General features: G+C 42.1%; 1 protein-coding gene across 1 annotated transcript in view; it reads right to left on the bottom strand.

Moving 5' to 3' along the window:
* Nucleotides 1-7,305: 7,305 nt before the first annotated feature.
* The window catches only part of LOC123502050 (uncharacterized PE-PGRS family protein PE_PGRS20-like), a 34,108-nt gene continuing 23,428 nt past the window's right edge, over nt 7,306-17,985 (bottom strand). The window contains exons 9-13 of the mRNA XM_045251202.1: nt 13,432-13,534; nt 12,540-12,896; nt 11,329-11,380; nt 10,778-10,983; nt 7,306-7,672 (exon numbers count right to left, since the gene is read on the bottom strand). Coding sequence (XP_045107137.1) covers nt 7,306-7,672; nt 10,778-10,983; nt 11,329-11,380; nt 12,540-12,896; nt 13,432-13,534 — 1,085 coding nt within the window. The remainder of the gene's footprint in view (nt 7,673-10,777; nt 10,984-11,328; nt 11,381-12,539; nt 12,897-13,431; nt 13,535-17,985) is intronic.

Genomic DNA, 17,985 nt, shown 5'->3' on the forward strand with positions numbered 1-17,985 from the left:
GCCTGTGTCACGTTTGTCGACTGTAAACAAACATGACTGCCCCTTCACCCCAGCAAGCCCTTGCTATTTTTTTCGTTGCTATTTTTGGCCTCTAATGTTCTCTATGAGAAACTCTTCAGACAGCTTTGTCCACTGGTAAACAAGAAAGCAGCTCATCTTGGCCAGTTGCTACTTGGAAGTTCTCCCTTGGAGCGTCACAGTCCCACAGAAATGTAAACAAACAACTCAGCCACTTTTCACTGCTAGGCTAAAAAAAAAAAATAAATAAATAAAAAAAATATATATATATATATATATATATATATATATATATATATATATATATATATATATATATATATATATATATATATATATATATATATATTAAGATTCTATTAGGTTGAGTTTATGGTATCATTCCAATTAACAAGAAAATAAGTTTTATTATAAAAAAAATGTTGCTTAGAAACCATAGATCTTAATTTAACTAAAAATTGATGCTAGAGGAAAACGGTGCGTTTCGTCTGGTTCAAGATGACGGGAAGAATTCACGGAACAGTATAAAAAAAAAAAAAAAACGGAAATCGTCGACAACAACGGAAAAAGTGGCAGTGTGGCGTAGTCTTAAGACGTTATTTCATTACTTCACTTATACATAATGATACGATGCCACATAACTTCATAGTTAAGTACAGAAAAACCGCGATAGTAAATGCCTTGATTGGCTCAGGTGTCCATTAACTCCCAGTGACATCTGGTGGCAGCTGATTTGAATTTCATAAATACCTAATTGATGTGATGTGATGCGCCCCTATCTGTCTCAACAAGCGAACGCGCAACAGAATATCACCCAAGACAATTCTGGGGGCTTCAAGGTTTCCTTCACATTATCCGCACTCATTCCCTGTTGTCGGTCCATCACCACTACTGTTTGTTGACTGGTAGGCTGAGTGCACCTCGCGAGTGGCCCACAGGCACCACCTGACATTCCGACTCCTTGGATTTCACAACCATGAGAGACAACGAACATTAAAAGATGATAAAAAAATTCCATCTTTCCTTATGCCTGAGAGAGAGAGAGAGAGAGAGAGAGAGAGAGAGAGAGAGAGAGAGAGAGAGAGAGAGAGAGTGTGTGTGTGTGTGTGTGTGTGTGTGTGTGTGTGTGTGTCTAATTCACCAAGGTCGACTGCTGGCCACACAGCCAGTCTTCCCCATTACAGAGCGAGCTCAGAGCTCATAGACCGATCTTCGGGTAGGACTGAGACCACAACACACTCCACACACCGGGAAAACGAGGCCACAATCCCTCGAGTTACATCCCATACCTACTTGCTGCTAAGTGAACAGGGGCTACACATTGAGGCTTGCCCATATGCCCTGCCGTGCCCGGGACTTAAACTTCTTGGTTGTGAGCTGAGTGTGCTAACCACTACACTGCGCGGTGTGTTGTGTGTGTGTTGATCCTGAGTAGAATATTGACGTTTAACATCAGGAAATTTAAAGTCAGGAAAAAAAGTGTCCACTCTCTCTCTCTCTCTCTCTCTCTCTCTCTCTTTCTTCATTTTTGTAATTTGTAATACGCCAATTTTGTCTCGTTATCTTGATACTAAAAATTAACTAACGACTTATACATATATTTCTTTTCTATCTTGCTTCACCTGTCGCATTCTCTTCTACTGCTATTCATTCTTCTTCAAGCTATTGCACCTCACAAACACCTCTCATTTGTTGATCAATGTCAAATGTCTTTTCTGAGTTAAACATGTACATCAAAATGCATCACTTCACAAAACAACAACAATCCAATGTTTTCCTATATTGTGCGTGTTTTAACTCTGACTAACCACCTGGCACACCTTTCCCCCAATCACTCTGAATCATCTTTACTTGTTCCGCAGCCACATCCATTACACTAACTGTGGAGAAATGGCTATTCTTTCCATCACTAATTTTCCTGTAGATGCTATAAACACTTAATTGACGCATTGCTTCTAGTAGCGGCCATATTCCGAAACGTCTTGCTCTTTCACCACGATAATTTTTCAAGTCCCCTGAGACGACTAGCCGGATTTTCAAGAGTTTCTCCTAATGATCAACTAGAAATCTTGCTAATTCATCATGTCCTGGTGCGGTTGAAGAAGAAACACGTGGGTCTGTTCCTTGGTGTTTATTGTGAAATACAAGGCTTACTGGAAGCGTGGAGGCTTGGTAGCGAGCGTGATGAGGCTTGAGAAGCCGGCGGCGATGAAACTTTGTAGCCGGGCGGCCGGGGTGAGGCTTGAAGCGAGTGGCCGTGATGAGAATTACAGTCTAGACAACTGGAGTCTGACTGTATAGAGGTAGGACTGGCTGTGCAGGACAGGACAACCAGTCAGACAAAAGGCAAGCGGGATGCCTGGCAGAGCGTGTCTCTCTAACACAATCACTAGAACCATTAAAAAATACCCTTAAAAACATGAGTATCTTAAACTGGAGCCTCTAGAAATAGTCGTCGTGAGAGAGCAAAGCGTTTTTTAATACGTGTCCTAATGCTGTTGACTGTTTTTCTTCTTTTCTTCTGTCAAGACATTAATCTCATAAATCCGTGTTACCTATCGCTGGATGTCCGCTCTAAGTTATATAAGTATCAAATAGGAAAATTAACAATAAATGTATACTGATAGACGAATATAAATCAATCCCTTCCGTACTATGACACGTTTTAGTATTTATTCTGCTTACTATTTGGTGATTTTATACAGCTTCAGACTCTGGCCATTAATCTTCTGACCTCCATAGACCTTTCCTATTCTAAATAAAATCGTCCAATCATACCAAAACTCATGGTAAAAAATGTGTCCCAGTACTGAGGGGGTTAAATTGCGAATAAGAATTTTACCGCTCAGTTTTATTTTATTTTTTTTTTTCCAAGGAGCTATTTATATAAGTTCCTCTGTTATCTAATGCTGCATGTCTCTCCAGAACTAAATGCACAACACCCAGACAGCAAAACCAAGTTTTTTAAGGAATGTACGCTATGAAAATGTATAAATGCTCACAATAAAACTATATTTGTTCTTTTTTGTTTAAGAGAGAGAGAGAGAGAGAGAGAGAGAGAGATAACAAGTGGCAATACCTTCCTGCCAAGCCTATCTACTTGCGCGCTAGCCTGACCGTGGCCTTTTTACAAGTCTATCAGGAACAGCACCGGTGTCTCGTCTGAAGTGGAAGTTGTTAGTTAATTGTTGTTTTCAGTATTCCTTCAACAACAACAACAACAACAACAACAACAACAACAACCATAAAAAATTAATAGAAGCGAAAGAAAGTCGAGCAAGGTGGTGTTGAGACTCGGTAGTCACTTCCCCAGTGACAGCCTCACCTCATGGTTGATTCTTGTTCCCCCCCCTCACCTCACCTGTCATGTGTCATTGTTCAGGAGCAGTCCCGTGCCAACACCCAGCCACCTCGCCACGCCGCCTCCTGTGCTGTCCACGCCTCACCCCGCCGTCGTTTCTTCCCAAAGCAATGTATGGAATATCTTTACACTGCAATTGAGAACACGTGCGTTACAAGCTTAGCAGCTAATAACACAATAGAGACGTCAGAAATATCTCTCTCACGCTCACTAGAGTCACCACCTATCTTATATGGCGCACCTGCGCTCTGCGCATCTCGATAAATTAAAAACTAAATAAGACATGTAGAGAAATTAAATAAATATGGAAATATTATTTCGTCGGAATATCAGTGTAACTTTCGAAAATTTGCTTGATATTTGCTATTTCTGATACAAGTTCATGTTCTCATCTAATTATTTGCATAAGTGACACCAGTGTTATAGATTTGCCATGCCATTTATACATATTTTGTATGAACTGGATTCAGGTGTCGCTACATACTGTTATAGTAATCATGTTTAGTTCACTAATTTGCAACGTGTCCATTGTCTTCGATACTTGTTTATTCTAGTGATTAGTTTGACTGAATTGTTCATGATTTACACATTTTTATGCAATTACTTGTCATTTACACATTATTATTTCATGTTATTTCCTTTACCTAATTTTAATAAACTATCTTCGACTGGTTCTTGAATTATTACTCAATATTTGCAACTTTCATATTTTACTGGGTGTTCACTATCAGAGTCTTCAGCTATCTCAATGATCTCATTAACATATCCTCGACTACAGAGAGAGAGAGAGAGAGAGAGAATTTACACAGAAATGATAATGTGACAATAGCTAGCCTGAGTGTGGTCTAATTACCTTACATAGAAATAATGAACGCCTCTCCAGTGGTCATACAAAACCAAAACTCGCATTGCTTTATTAGGTTTATTATGCCAAATTATAACACAATTCAAGTAATCAGTAATAAGCAACACAGCCCCGGCCAGCGCCAGGTTCCGGGGCTTAGGAGTAAAAAGATGCCTTACAGTACCAACACTTTACAATCTAACACACTTTTTGTAAAGGCGATAAAACAGGAAAAAGCTGATTAGAAAATTATAACCTAATCTCTGCTACCTCTCACTGAATTAGTGCTATTCAAGGTTCACAGCAAGTGATGTCAATGTGCAATTAGTAATACTTAACTATCCTAGTCTCCAAGAGGACAACAATCACCTAAATCTATAAAAACTACTCATGTTTTTTTATTTAGCTTATCTGGATGCTTTTTTCTCAATTTGGCCAAAACAAAAATTAATTTATATTTATATAGTAGTATATTCATAAAGATCTCTTAACTTTACTCTGTCCTAACTGCCAGACATGCTGCATACTTAAGCTACACAGTACAATACAATAATGATAAGTCATAACATTAACTAAGTGCCTGATTTCCTGCCCTGACAACTCCCCTCCTACCTCACCCGGCCCTTCCTGCCCTTCGGCCCTTCGGCCCTTCCTGCCTGTCGCTCGCTCTCGCCCTCTCGGCTCCCTGCCACACCCTCCACGTGAGGGACAGTCAGTGTTTGCATGCAGACAGCCACAGCATTGAGTGCACCAGTCACACACGAGCGGTCCAACTGGAAGGGAACACTGCCTGGCTCTCTGATCATCTGGTCAACTGGTCTCGCTTCCTCCTACTGGCTCTGGTACAAATCATTTTCTCCCTGTCTCAATCTCAGGGGGAAACAGCTCAATATATAAGCACCTGGAGGTCAACACAGCCACATGGAGAGGTCATCATCACAGGTAGAGAAGGCTACATGATGCTGCTGCCACTGGGTGAGACCACAGCTCGTCGTCATCATTGCCGTCACAAGACTGATCGACACATTGATTGACTGACTGACTGACTGATTTATTTGACAGACTGACTGGAAGAGATACACTGCTAACCGCTGGCTGCTGCGCCCCGGCGTGACCCAACACCTGGCACAACCAGGAAGACCTGGAGGTTTTCCTCTGGAGCCAACTCAACCCAAGGCCAACATGTGTGGTACAACTGTACAGCTGCCACAAGTACTCGTGTCACACAATCCAGTGAACTGCTCAGCTACAAATGAAATAGAAATTAACTATCAATGAATGAATTAAGTAAAGATAAAACAGGAATAGGGAGATGATATGTGGAGGTATTCATCTGAAATGTTTTGTAAAGTGTGATATCACTACTGTGAGCAGCTGTATGCAGTGTCCTAACTAATGAGTGACACGTACTGTAAACAGGATCCAGTATCTGTCAGTCTGCTTGCACATCATGGTTGAGTTCCAAAGCAGTCACTCAAACAAAAAAGTTATGAACTTGGCAAAAATAAACCCAAAAGTCTAACCAAAACATACAGGAGTGAATGCTGAATTGATAACACATAGCAAAACACTTCATGAGTCACAATAAATCTACACTGTTATTCCTTTATTCAATTGGATACTGGACCTGAAAATCATGCATGAATTAAATTACCACTTCACATATGCTGCATGCTGTCAAAGCTGCTTACATTCTTCCTGCAAGCTGTGACCCAAGAAACATCTGGCTGCTAAATCCATCACACTTCACTTGTGGAGCAACTTTGCACCATAATTTAAAAAGAACACAACAAAGACATTGACAAAGCAGTTCAAAACTTTAACTGCCTGAGTTTTTGTTAGAAATATAACAGGTTACTCAGATGAAGCAACATGTGTTTTCCTGTCATTACCAATAAAAGGACTAATATAAAGATGTAATGCATGTTTAGCCAAACCACTTATGACAGAAGTGATTGAGCAGTTCATGAAGTGCCCGTGCTCTTGTATCTGGCAAACACATGTAAGGTTACTCGGCTAACAAGCATCAAAGAGTTAAGTTAGAGGACAAGGGAAATGCCTCCAAGCAACACCCTCAAGACACAAGCTGGGAAGAATGCCACAACTCCTACATGCAGCACAGAGGTGACCCATAACACAGTCTACACATTAGTTGGTGAGCAGCTCTAGGTGACCATGTGGGTGTGGTGCAAGCGAGGGCCACGCCGGGGCACTCGCCGAGGGGCCGGGGATACTGGTGGCCACCACAGGGTGTCTGTCGCTGAGCTGGTGGCGAGGACCGTGCCGGGGAGGTCAGTGAGAGGCCGTCAGAGAGGCAGCCACACACTCTGGAACGCCTGCAGGCTAGATAGCTCTGGCCTGCCTTGCACACTATGTAGCTTTGAGCTCCTAATCCTCAGCCTCAAAATCAAGGCTGGCAAACTTGTTGGTGGTATCAAGGATCTGGAAGAGTAAAGGAAAATTAAAAGATAAAACTTGATTTGGTTAAATAATAATAGCATAAGTTGTTACTTTTATCTAGGATCTAGAAAGACAAGGGGGCTCAAAAGAGGCAACTTGACATGATTCAGAAATAGTGGTGCAAATTTGCTATAAGTATCAAGGCTCTGAAGGGACAAGGGACAAATAATTACCCAAGTTAATTACTTCTATCAAAGATCTGAAAAGCAAAAATGAATGGAGCTCATCCCATTATACAAGCCTTTTCAAACTCTATCAGCCACCATTCAATCCCACCTTCACCCTCCTAAGACCCACTAACAACAACTCCATGACTACTCTCATTCATTGTCACTTACCTATTAAATGCACACTCACTCACACATCTATCCCAATGGCTCACTCACACTTTCTAATTTTTCAACCAAACATCACAATATCAGAACACAAGAAAACAAGGGAAACTGTGAGAAGCCATCAGGCATGTGGCAGTTCTCATACCAACCTATTTCCAACTACCATCCACGTCTGATCTTTTAAAACTCTCTAATGACTGGATTACTTCATTATTCCATTCATCTACCCCACTATTTGTGAACCATTACTTACTATGTTCTATTAGTACAGTCACAATAAACACAATTCACAAGCCACACATTCCTACCTTCTCATTGGATGTATCCTTCACTGGAGGTCCCCTGCGGTCCCTGTTGGGGGTGGGCCCACCACTCCTCTCGCTGTCCCTGGAGCAATCCCTGTCCCTCATGTCATCCCTGTTACTGTGAGGGCCATCCCTATCCCGGGGATCATCTCGCCTGTCATCCCTGCGGTCATCTTGCCGATCATCTCTCCTTATGTCCCTGTTGCGCTCATCTCGCCTGATGTCCCTGGTGCCCTCATCTCGCCTGATGTCCCTGGTGCCCTCATCTCGCCTGATGTCCCTGGTGCCCTCATCTCTCCTGATGTCCCTCATGCCGTCTTCACGGGTGTAGCGGCGCGGCGGCTCATCTCTGGACACCAGAACATGTCACAATGAACAGGTTTGTACCATGATAAGAATGTACATTCCCTCAAAAATGTTGCATTACAGTGAGGTCTGAAGAGTCTTACAGCAGCCCTAGCAGGATTTGTGAGCAAGTCAGTGTGTAGGTTGGCAAATAGGACTCAGCAGTCTCATGTATGGAAAAAGTAGTGACTATAACTAGTAGATTGATCTAGCTAACTCTGTGTTGCTTGACTTTCTTGATTTGCAAATTTTGCTCACTTGATTCATGCAAGCATAACAACTAAACACACATGAGCATCCTGTTATCAATGGACCTGTCCTTGGAGTCAGTCTGTTCTGTGCTGGATGTGTCACAACACTTTTTGAGTGTGTTACAAATTATCATTTTACATTTGGGTAGTCAGAGTAAATTCTTCTCTAAAAGAGCTGATGGTGAGAACAATGATTAATTCAGCACAGCTACATTTTTGTTGTCTTTCCAATTTGTGAAAAGTCACTTTTTAAAAACAAATAAAATTAATAAACAAAGATTTATACCACAATAAAAATGTAAAAGACTATCATATTGCACTGTTGGTGTATGATAGTAAATTCTTCATTGGACAGATGAAACTTAGATCAACTGCTCGTTTACTATATGCAGAAAAGTTCAAATCAAACTAAAATCACACAAAAACATAATGCTCAAACATTTTTCTCTTCTATTTGAAAGCAAAAACTATGCTCCTAAACTTAAAATATACTTGAAAATGCAAATGGAACATGGTAATATTTGCCTTCCCTGCTAGCTAAAGAAGGTAGAAAGGAATGGAATAGTCACAACCAGAAGACAAGTGACATACACTGAACACTCCCTTGGTATTGTACACTTATCCTAAATCTCGAGTTCCCTGATGCACTGGCTGACAACCTTGCAAATAAATTCAATGACTAAAGGATTTGAGACTGAGGTAATATGAATTTTGAGTAGAGCTGTACCTTCATCCTCCTAAGACCCAACTATCAACAACTCCATGACTACTCACATTCATTCTCATTTTCCTCCTCAATCCACACTCATTCAAATACCTTTCCCAATGGCTCACTCAAAGTAGATAGATAGACTTTCACCTTACACACATCCCCTATTTGAGGAAACTTCAACATGGAATGCATCTGAGTGAAAGAAATGCACTGAGACCATACACACTCTACACACCAGGAAAGCTAGGCCACAACCCCTCGAGTTACATCCGTACCTATTTACTGTTAGGTGAACAGGGGCCACATTAAGAGGTTGCCCATTTGCCTGCCACTGACTCGAACCTGGCCCCTGATTGTGAGTCGAGTGTGCAACCACCACTGTGTGTGTGTGTGTGTGTGTGTGTGTGTGTGTGTGTGTGTGTGTGTGTGTGTGTGTGTGTGTGTGTGTGTGTGTGTGTGTGTGTGTGTGTGTGTGTGTGTGTGTGTGTGTGTGTGTGTGTGTGTGTGTGTGTGTGTGTGTGTGTGTGTGTGTGTGTGTGTGTGTGTGTGTGTGTGTGTGTGTGTGTGTGTGTGTGTGTGTGTGTGTGTGTGTGTGTGTGTGTGTGTGTGTGTGTGTGTGTGTGTAATTCACCTAGGTCGTCTGCTGGTCACCTCACCAGTTTTCCCCATTACGGAGCGAGCTCAGAGCTTATAGACCGATCTTCGGGTAGGACTGAGACCATAACACACTCTACACACCAGGAAAGCTAGGCCACAACCCCTCGAGTTACATCCCGTACCTATTTACTGCTAGGTGAACAGGGGCCACACATTAAGAGGCTTGCCCATTTGCCTCGCCGCCACTGACTCGAACCTGGCCCTCTCGATTGTGAGTCGAGTGTGCTAACCACTACATTACGCTGTGTGTGTGTGTGTGTGTGTGTGTGTGTGTGTGTGTGTGTGTGTGTGTGTGTGTGTGTGTGTGTGTGTGTGTGTGTGTGTGTGTGTGTGTGTGTGTGTGTGTGTGTGTGTGTGTGTGTGTGTTTCACTGTTTGATCTGCTGCAGTCTCTGACGAGACAGACAGACGTTACCATTACGGAGCAAGCTCAGAGCTCATTATTTCCGATCTTTGGATAGGCCTGAGACCAGGAACATACCACACACCGGGACAACAAGGTCACAACTCCTCGATTTACATCCCGTACCTACTCACTGCTAGGTGAACAGGGGCTAAGACGTGAAAGGAGACACACCCAAATATCTCCACCCGACCGGGAATCGAACTCGTCCCTGGCTTGTGAAGCCAGAGCTCTAACCACTGTGTGTGTGTGTGTGTGTGTGTGTGTGTGTGTGTGTGTGTGTGTGTGTGTGTGTGTGTGTGTGTGTGTGTGTGTGTGTGTGTGTGTGTGTGTGTGTGTGTGTGTGTGTGTGTGTGTGTGTGTGTGTGTGTGTGTGTTTCATTTGAAGATTTAGACTCTTGTACACTGTCAAAATAGTTCACCAGCCTTGTGTTTTTCTCAAGCATTTACTATACATGTATAAGATAACAGTTTTGCCAATAGTACCTCAAGTGACTCTCATTGAGTAAAGGAAGCCATGGCAAAGCAAAGGTTAAATATGTGAGTCATCTTATTACACCCTGTGGCTTGTGGTAAAGTTGAATTACTTATTGATACTATTGCAATTTCACACTTTAACCCCTTCAGTACTGGGTCATATTTTTTACCTTGAGTTTTGGGTTTAATTAGACAATTTTATTTACATTAGGAAGGGTCTATGAAGGTCAGAAGATCAACGGCCAGAGTCTTCACTATTTTAATCTCTACATAAGTTCCTGAAGCTATAAAAAAAAACACAATAAATATGAAAAACGTGGCCTGGTACTGAAGGGGTTAATGAGTTTGTTCTTCATAATTTGTGTACACTAAAGGAACTCTGGAGATGACAGGAACGCTTATCATGCCAAGGAAGATACAATGAGTTTCCTAGGCTCTGGAAATTGTAGTAGTGAATGAGACTAAAACTAGGATTAGCAAATCCTAAAGAGCAGCAACCAGGCAGTACATTCTGTCACAACCTGATGAAAATGGCATCTAACTGAAAGAGAGTAAGTCACCACCAGGACCGGACCAGACCACCTCTTCACTCCTGCACCACAACACTTACTTCACAGATGGCTCCATCTTCCTCAGCTTCTCCTCAATCTGTCGCTCCCGGGCGGCCGTGTCCACAGGTCGGGCTGCTCCAAAGATGCCACCGCCACCGCCACCACCACCACCACCACCACCTCCTCCTCCTCCACCTCGCTCTCTCTCTCCACCTCGCTCTCTTTCTCCACCTCGCTCTCTTTCTCCACCTCGTTCTCTTTCTCCACCTCGCTCTCTTTCTCCACCTCGTTCTCTTTCTCCACCTCGTTCTCCGCCTCGTTCTATTCCTCTTTCTCCACCTCGTTCTCCGCCTCGTTCTATTCCTCTTTCTCCACCTCGTTCTCCGCCTCGTTCTATTCCTCTTTCTCCACCTCGTTCTCCGCCTCGTTCTATTCCTCTTTCTCCACCTCGTTCTATTCCTCTTTCTCCACCTCGTTCTATTCCTCTTTCTCCACCTCGTTCTCCACCTCGTTCTATTCCTCTTTCTCCACCTCGTTCTATTCCTCTTTCTCCACCTCGTTCTATTCCTCTTTCTCCACCTCGTTCTCCTCCTCGTTCTCCACCACCCCTTTCTCCTCTGTCTCCACCACCTCTTTCCCCTCTGTCTCCTCCACCTCCATCTCTGTTTTTGTAAGAGAAAAACTTGTTATTATTTGTTCATGATTATCACCATTCAAATCAAATATACAGTACATAGCACAAGTTTTTGTAAATATCGCTAGAGACAAAAGTACAAGTTATTCTAGATAGAAATTGTTCTACTGTATACACATGTGCATTTTGAGGCTCTGTAATTCAAGCATGGATGAGTGACAGATACAACAGCTGTGTCATAGACACACCATGTCAACATACTCCACTGTAACTGTCTGATATTTTCAAGTTCTTTTTTTCTTTTCTGTGTCAAAATTATGCAATAAAATCTAAAAGTAATCACTATCAATGTCATAGTGTAAAACCTCAAACAGCTCATTAGCTATTACCTAAAATCAAATTAAAAATCTCTGGCAGTCTGCAGCAAACACTCCCATAATTCTGACAAGCAGGCCATTCCCTCACTTTTCCCATATGGATCCATGTTGTAAGGTTATTCTGCTAAAAACACAGTAAGGAACCAATGTCTTCCTCTCTCATTCCTAAATCTATCTGCATCAAACTTAAATTTTTATTTTTTGTTCAACTCTCTTTTGTTCAAACTTAACTATATGAATAAAGAAGTTGGTGTCAGCAGTAGTTGTGCTAAGTGAGGGCACAAGTTCCACAAAAACTGATCTTAGGGTCTGATGATCATTATGTTTGTAACAAGTATGTATGGCACTTTTATTTCAATTCCCTACAACATTCAGGACCCTATACATACTTTGTTCTGGTCTAGCCTTCAGTTCTCATAACATGCAAGGCACTGTGTTTTGTTGTGGCTAGAGGGTCAATCCCCAGCTACAGCCTCTTCTGTCTAAACCCTTGCACTTGTACTTCACACATCCTGGAACACTAACCACACTGAGATATCTACACTCATCACCAAACACTGAACTGACTACAAACTGCAAAATCTATTCATTTCTCTCCCCATCTTTTTTGCAAATGCTTTAAACTCCAAATATTATTTTTTGGTTTTGTGAATCATTGAATACCATATTGAAAAAGCTAAAATCTATCTCCCCATTGCTTGGTAGTGCTGTGAATTATTGCATATTACACTGAAAACCTTCAAACTTATCTCAACTACAGATTATCTCAGTGTTTCTATGTTGTACTAAGGTCATCCACGACATACTAACCTCCTTGGTAGCTCTCTTCCATGGAGCTTCTGTTCTATCTCCTTCTCCCTTGAAGCTGTGTCCACTGGTCGGGCAGCGCCGAAGATACTGGATCCACCTCCACCTCCTCCTCCTCCTCCTCCTCCTCCTCCTCCTCCTCCACCTCCACTTCCTCCACCTCCACTTCCTCCACCTCCACTTCCTCCACCTCCACTTCCTCCACCTCCACTTCCTCCACCAACACCACCTCCTCCTCCTCCTCCACTAGCTCCTCCCCCAGCACTACCTCCTCCACCACCACCACCACTGGCAGCTCCACCTCCAGCATCCTTCTTCTCCTCAGCCTCTGGGCCTCTGCTCCTTGGGATCAACTGCAGCCTGAGGTGAGGAAGGAGTGACAGTGAACAAGATGAGAAAATAAAAGGAATAATACGATGAGGAAAGGAATTAGGGAACGGTAAGAGGATGACTGAGTGAGGGAAGGAATTAAGGAATGGTGAATGGGATGACAAAATGAAGATGGAATGAGAGTGAAAGAATGAGGGGAAGGTGATGGATGTAAGAAAATTAATGTGACAGAACCTGAAGGAATGGAGAAGGAATGAGTGAATGTGACAAGGGAATAATGAGATGGAAAGGTGAAGAAAAGACATGGAAAAAAAAGAACAGTTATGAAAGACAGATGGGTGAGAGAGATGACTGAGAGTAAGAGACGAGAAAGATAATGGTAGAAGGCAAAATGGAATGAGAGCAGCCACAACTAAGCAAAGAAAATATCCAAACTCTTAAAGACTTTCATTTTAACTGACTTCATCTTTCACTCTCCCTATAAGCAGAGAAAATACCAAAGCACACACAATTCCCAGGCAGAACACAGGAATACAAGTCAGTAAGTAAGACAGCAGCTACTCACTTGGGGCGTTCTCTTGGTCCCGAATCAGAGCCACGACTTGGGCCGTCACGATCCCTTCTCCATGGGTCATCACGAAATCCACCTGACCCACCCATATAACGCCCTGGAAATTAGCATGGATCATTTCGCAGGGGAGGGGGGAAGGCAAAGTGGGGGGAAGAGAGAAGCAGGCAAAAGAGGTGCAAGATAACACACAAGTGACTGAGACAAGGGCATGGGAGTGGAGTGTTGTAGATGACCATTCCGCAAGTTATCCTGTGCTGTATGGGTAACACAACACATGATACAAGGGAAGATGCAAGCTGGTAAGACACTCAACAGGTGCAGATGAGAGGTGGCAAAGAGGAAGAAGAAAGCTTGGTGCTTAGCATAATGTACACACAATACAATACACAAGATACATGGGAAGAATATACAAGTGCTGAAAATACAAACAATAGGTGCAGATGAGAGGTGGCAAGGAGTATCATTTAGCTTGCCTTATAAAGTGAAGGATAGCAAAACAAAATAGCACAGAATACAAAGGAAGAAAACACAAGTAGATTATGCATATAACACATGCTGATAAAGTCACACAACTCAAGAAATATTCATCCCTTAACTTTTCAATTGGAACATACACAAGACATTACAGGATATATATAAGAAAAACAAAACAGCCATCAAATAGGTGCCAAAATGTTCATTCAGCCCTTCAGTTCTTTACGGTGCAACAATTACTGTATATTCCAACTCCTACACCAACTATTTCAGCCTAAGGAAATCTAAAACTAATGATCATCTGATGTGCCACGGGTGAAATGCAAACACTGAAGAAAACACAACACATAAGCATACAAGACAACACAGGAGAAGAAGCAAGGAATGAATGACAACAAACAGGAAGGTTAAAAAAAACAATGCTCCCCTATACAATGGACTTACAAGTTACAAAATACAAACACTGAAGAAAACACAAAGACACACATATGACACAACAAAGGAGAGGAGGTACTGAATAACACATGACAATTGCAGGGAAGCAAGCATTTTGTGGCGCTCATCCTTAAAATGAACTTGTAGAATGAAAATACCGAAGAACAAATATGAAAGAGACATGCGTGACACAACAGAGGACAGCATGTAAGAACTGAGTGACAGCCCACAGGAACATTACAGCAGACAAACACACACTGAACGGTGCTCACCTATAGAAGCTTCTTAAATGCCAACACTAAAGAAAATATGACAAGCTGACATGAAACAACTGGAAAAAGAGTTCCATAAAAGCACACATTCCAAGATGCTCAACCTTCATCAATATAACAAAACCCTGGAATTTCAGGATGATGGTAATTCAACACAGCACAACACAGCTAGGAGATGACACATATGAGCCAAACAACAGCCACAGCAATACACCATAGACCCAGCACTAAAGGCATCCACACTGCCTACCATGGCCAGCCTCATTAGCATGTGTGTTAACATGGCATAGTGAAACCAGACTCATTTGGTACTCGAGCCCCTGCATCTTTCTGTCCCACATTGGTGTCGCGTTCACAGTCAATAGGCATAGGAACACTCTCTCTCTCTCTCTCTCTCTCTCTCTCTCTCTCTTACTGTCATTCTTTACCTCAATCATTCCAAAATTATAAGTAGTTATATATGAATACATGATTCTTTTCAATGTCTTTCAATATGATAATGGAGCAAATAACACTTTATAATCTTCCGGCACACCTGGCAAGGTGTGGAGGCTGAGCAATGCTGCCACCCATGTCCTTGACACGTGAATTTCATGGGCTAAGCCATCCTGGCCACTGTCAGGTCAGGCCCCACATGGGTTGAGGTGGTAATAGCACAGAGAGATACAGCCAACACCCCGGGTACCACATTAGTCTGGTTCCACTATATAATCTATCTATCTGTTTAGATGTCAACAGGTTTAAATGAAACTTATTTGTCTTGTATGTGTGTGTGGCATGTCGTGTTTGGCATACCCCATGAGGGACTGCTGGCCTTAAATGTAGACATATTGGTCTTTATGGGACAATTGAGGATTGCTGTGTCATGTTTCATAAAAGATGACTGTCATATTTTTGTTTGACATAGCTACCTATGTAAAATATTTCCACACACCACCTCCTCTGGTAATGCACCCAATGATCCACTTCTCCACTTAGAAAATTACATCTTTTTTGTAAATCCTTATTTCATATTGACTTAAATTCCTTGGTGTGTGTGTGTGTGTGTGTGTGTAATTCACTGTTTGATCTGCTGCAGTCTCTGACGAGACAGCCAGACATTACCCTACGGAACGAGCTCAGAGCTCATTATTTCCGATCTTGGGATAGGTCTGAGACCAGGCACACACCACACACCGGGACAACAAGGTCACAACTCCTCGATTTACATCCCGTACCTACTCACTGCTAGGTGAACAGGGGCTACGTGTGTGTGTGTGTGTGTGTGTGTGTGTGTGTGTGTGTGTATTTACCTAGTTGTAGTTTTACAGGGCCTGGGCTTTGTGTGTGTGTGTGTGTGTGTGTGTGTGTGTGTGTGTGTGTGTGTGTGTGTGTGTGTGTGTGTGTGTGTGTGTGTGTGTGTGTGTGTGTGTGTGTGTGTATTTACCTAATTGTATTTACCTAATTGTAACATACGGAAAAGAGCTATGCTCGTGTTGTCCCGTCTCCATATCTATTAATGTCCAGCTTTTTCTTAAAATCATGAATATTCCTTGCGTTGACCACTTCCACGTCTAAACTATTCCATGCTTCCACCCTTCTATGAGGGAAGCTATATTTTTCACATCTCTCCTATAAGTGGCCATTTTAGTTTTTTCCCATGCCCTCTCGACATTCTTTCATTCCACATACACAGATCTTCCCTATCCATTTTTCCATGCCAATCATCACTCTGTATATTGCTATCAGGTCTCCCCTTTCTCTTCTGTTTTCCAGGGTCGGAAGTTGCATTCTTTTCAGTCTGTCTTCATAAGTCAAATCTCTTAAGTCAGGCACCATTTTGTTGCAGCCCTCTGTACTTTCTCTAGTTTCCTTATGTGTTTCTTTAAGTTCGAGCCCACTGTATTGTTGCATATTCAAGCCTCGGTCTTATCATTGCAGTAATTATTTTCTTCATCATTTCTTCATCTAAATATACGAACGCCACTCTTATGTTCCTCAATAAGTTCAATACTTCTCCAATTATTTTGTTTATATGTCTCTCTGGCGATAGGTCATTGGTAATTGTCACCCCAAGGTCTTTTTCTTCATGACTGGTTTTATGTCTTCATTTCCTATCTTGTACATACTCCTGATTCTTCTTTCACTCTTGCCAAACTCTATTTTCTTGCATTTTGTCGTGTTGAACTCCATTTGCCATGTACAGCTCCATTTCCATATTCTGTCCAAGTCTTCCTGGAGTAGTTCGCAATCTTTGTCACATCTCACTTTTCTTAACAATTTTGCATCGTCTGCAAATAGGCTCACATAACTGGACACCCCATCCACCATGTCATTTATGTAGACCGCGAACATTACTGGTGCCAACACTGATCCCTGTGGAACTCCACTCTCCACCAAGCCCCATTCTGATGGTCTGTCCTTAATTATTGTTCTCATTTCTCTTCCTACCAAAAGTCTTCCATCCATTTTAGTAAACTGCCATGCACTCCTCCTACCATTTCAAGTTTCCAGATCAGTCTCCGTGTGGTACCTTATCAAAGGCCTTTTTAAATCCAGATATATTCCATCAGCCCAACCATCTCTTTCCTGTATTACATCTATCACCCTCGAATAGTAACATATCAGGTTTGTCGCATGAACGCCCTTTTCTAAAACCAAATTGACACTCACAAAGTATGTCATTTTTCTCCAAGAAGTCTGTCCATCTATTCTTCACCACCCTCTCACACATCTTAGCTACCACACTTGTAAGTGACACTGGTCTATAGTTCAATGGGTCTCTCTTGTTACCTGATTTATAGATTGGGACAATGTTAGCTCTTTTCCAGTCTTGGGGCACTACACCTTCCCTTAATGAGGCATCAATTACTTCACAAACTTTTTCTGCCAGTTGCTCCTGCATTCTCTTAAAATCCATCCTGATACCCCATCAGGTCCCACAGCTTTTCTCACTTCTAAACTCCCCATCATATTCTTGATCTCCTCCACAGTTACTTGAAACTCCTTCATAATCCCTTTCTGTTCCATTACCAGTGGTTTGTCAAAAGCAGTCTCCTTTGTGAATACCTTCCGAAAGCATCCATTCATAGCCTCTGCCATTTCCTGGGATCTTCACTGCATACTCCATTTACTTCTAAACTTTCAATACTTTCTCTATTTTTGATGTTGTTGTTCACATGTCTGTAAAAAGCCTTGGTTGGTCTTTACATTTATCAATTATATCCTTTTCTTGTTTCTTTCTTTCTTCTCTTCTAATCAACACATATTCATTTCTTGCTCTTTTGTAACTTTCCCACTGCTTAATCCGTCTTTTCCTTCTCCACCTCTTCCATGCATCCTCTTTTCTTGTTCTAGCCTTTTCACATCTATCGTTAAACCAGTCCTG

This window comes from Portunus trituberculatus, chromosome 10, assembly GCF_017591435.1.
Source record: "Portunus trituberculatus isolate SZX2019 chromosome 10, ASM1759143v1, whole genome shotgun sequence".
Classification (NCBI taxonomy): Eukaryota; Metazoa; Arthropoda; class Malacostraca; order Decapoda; family Portunidae; genus Portunus; species Portunus trituberculatus.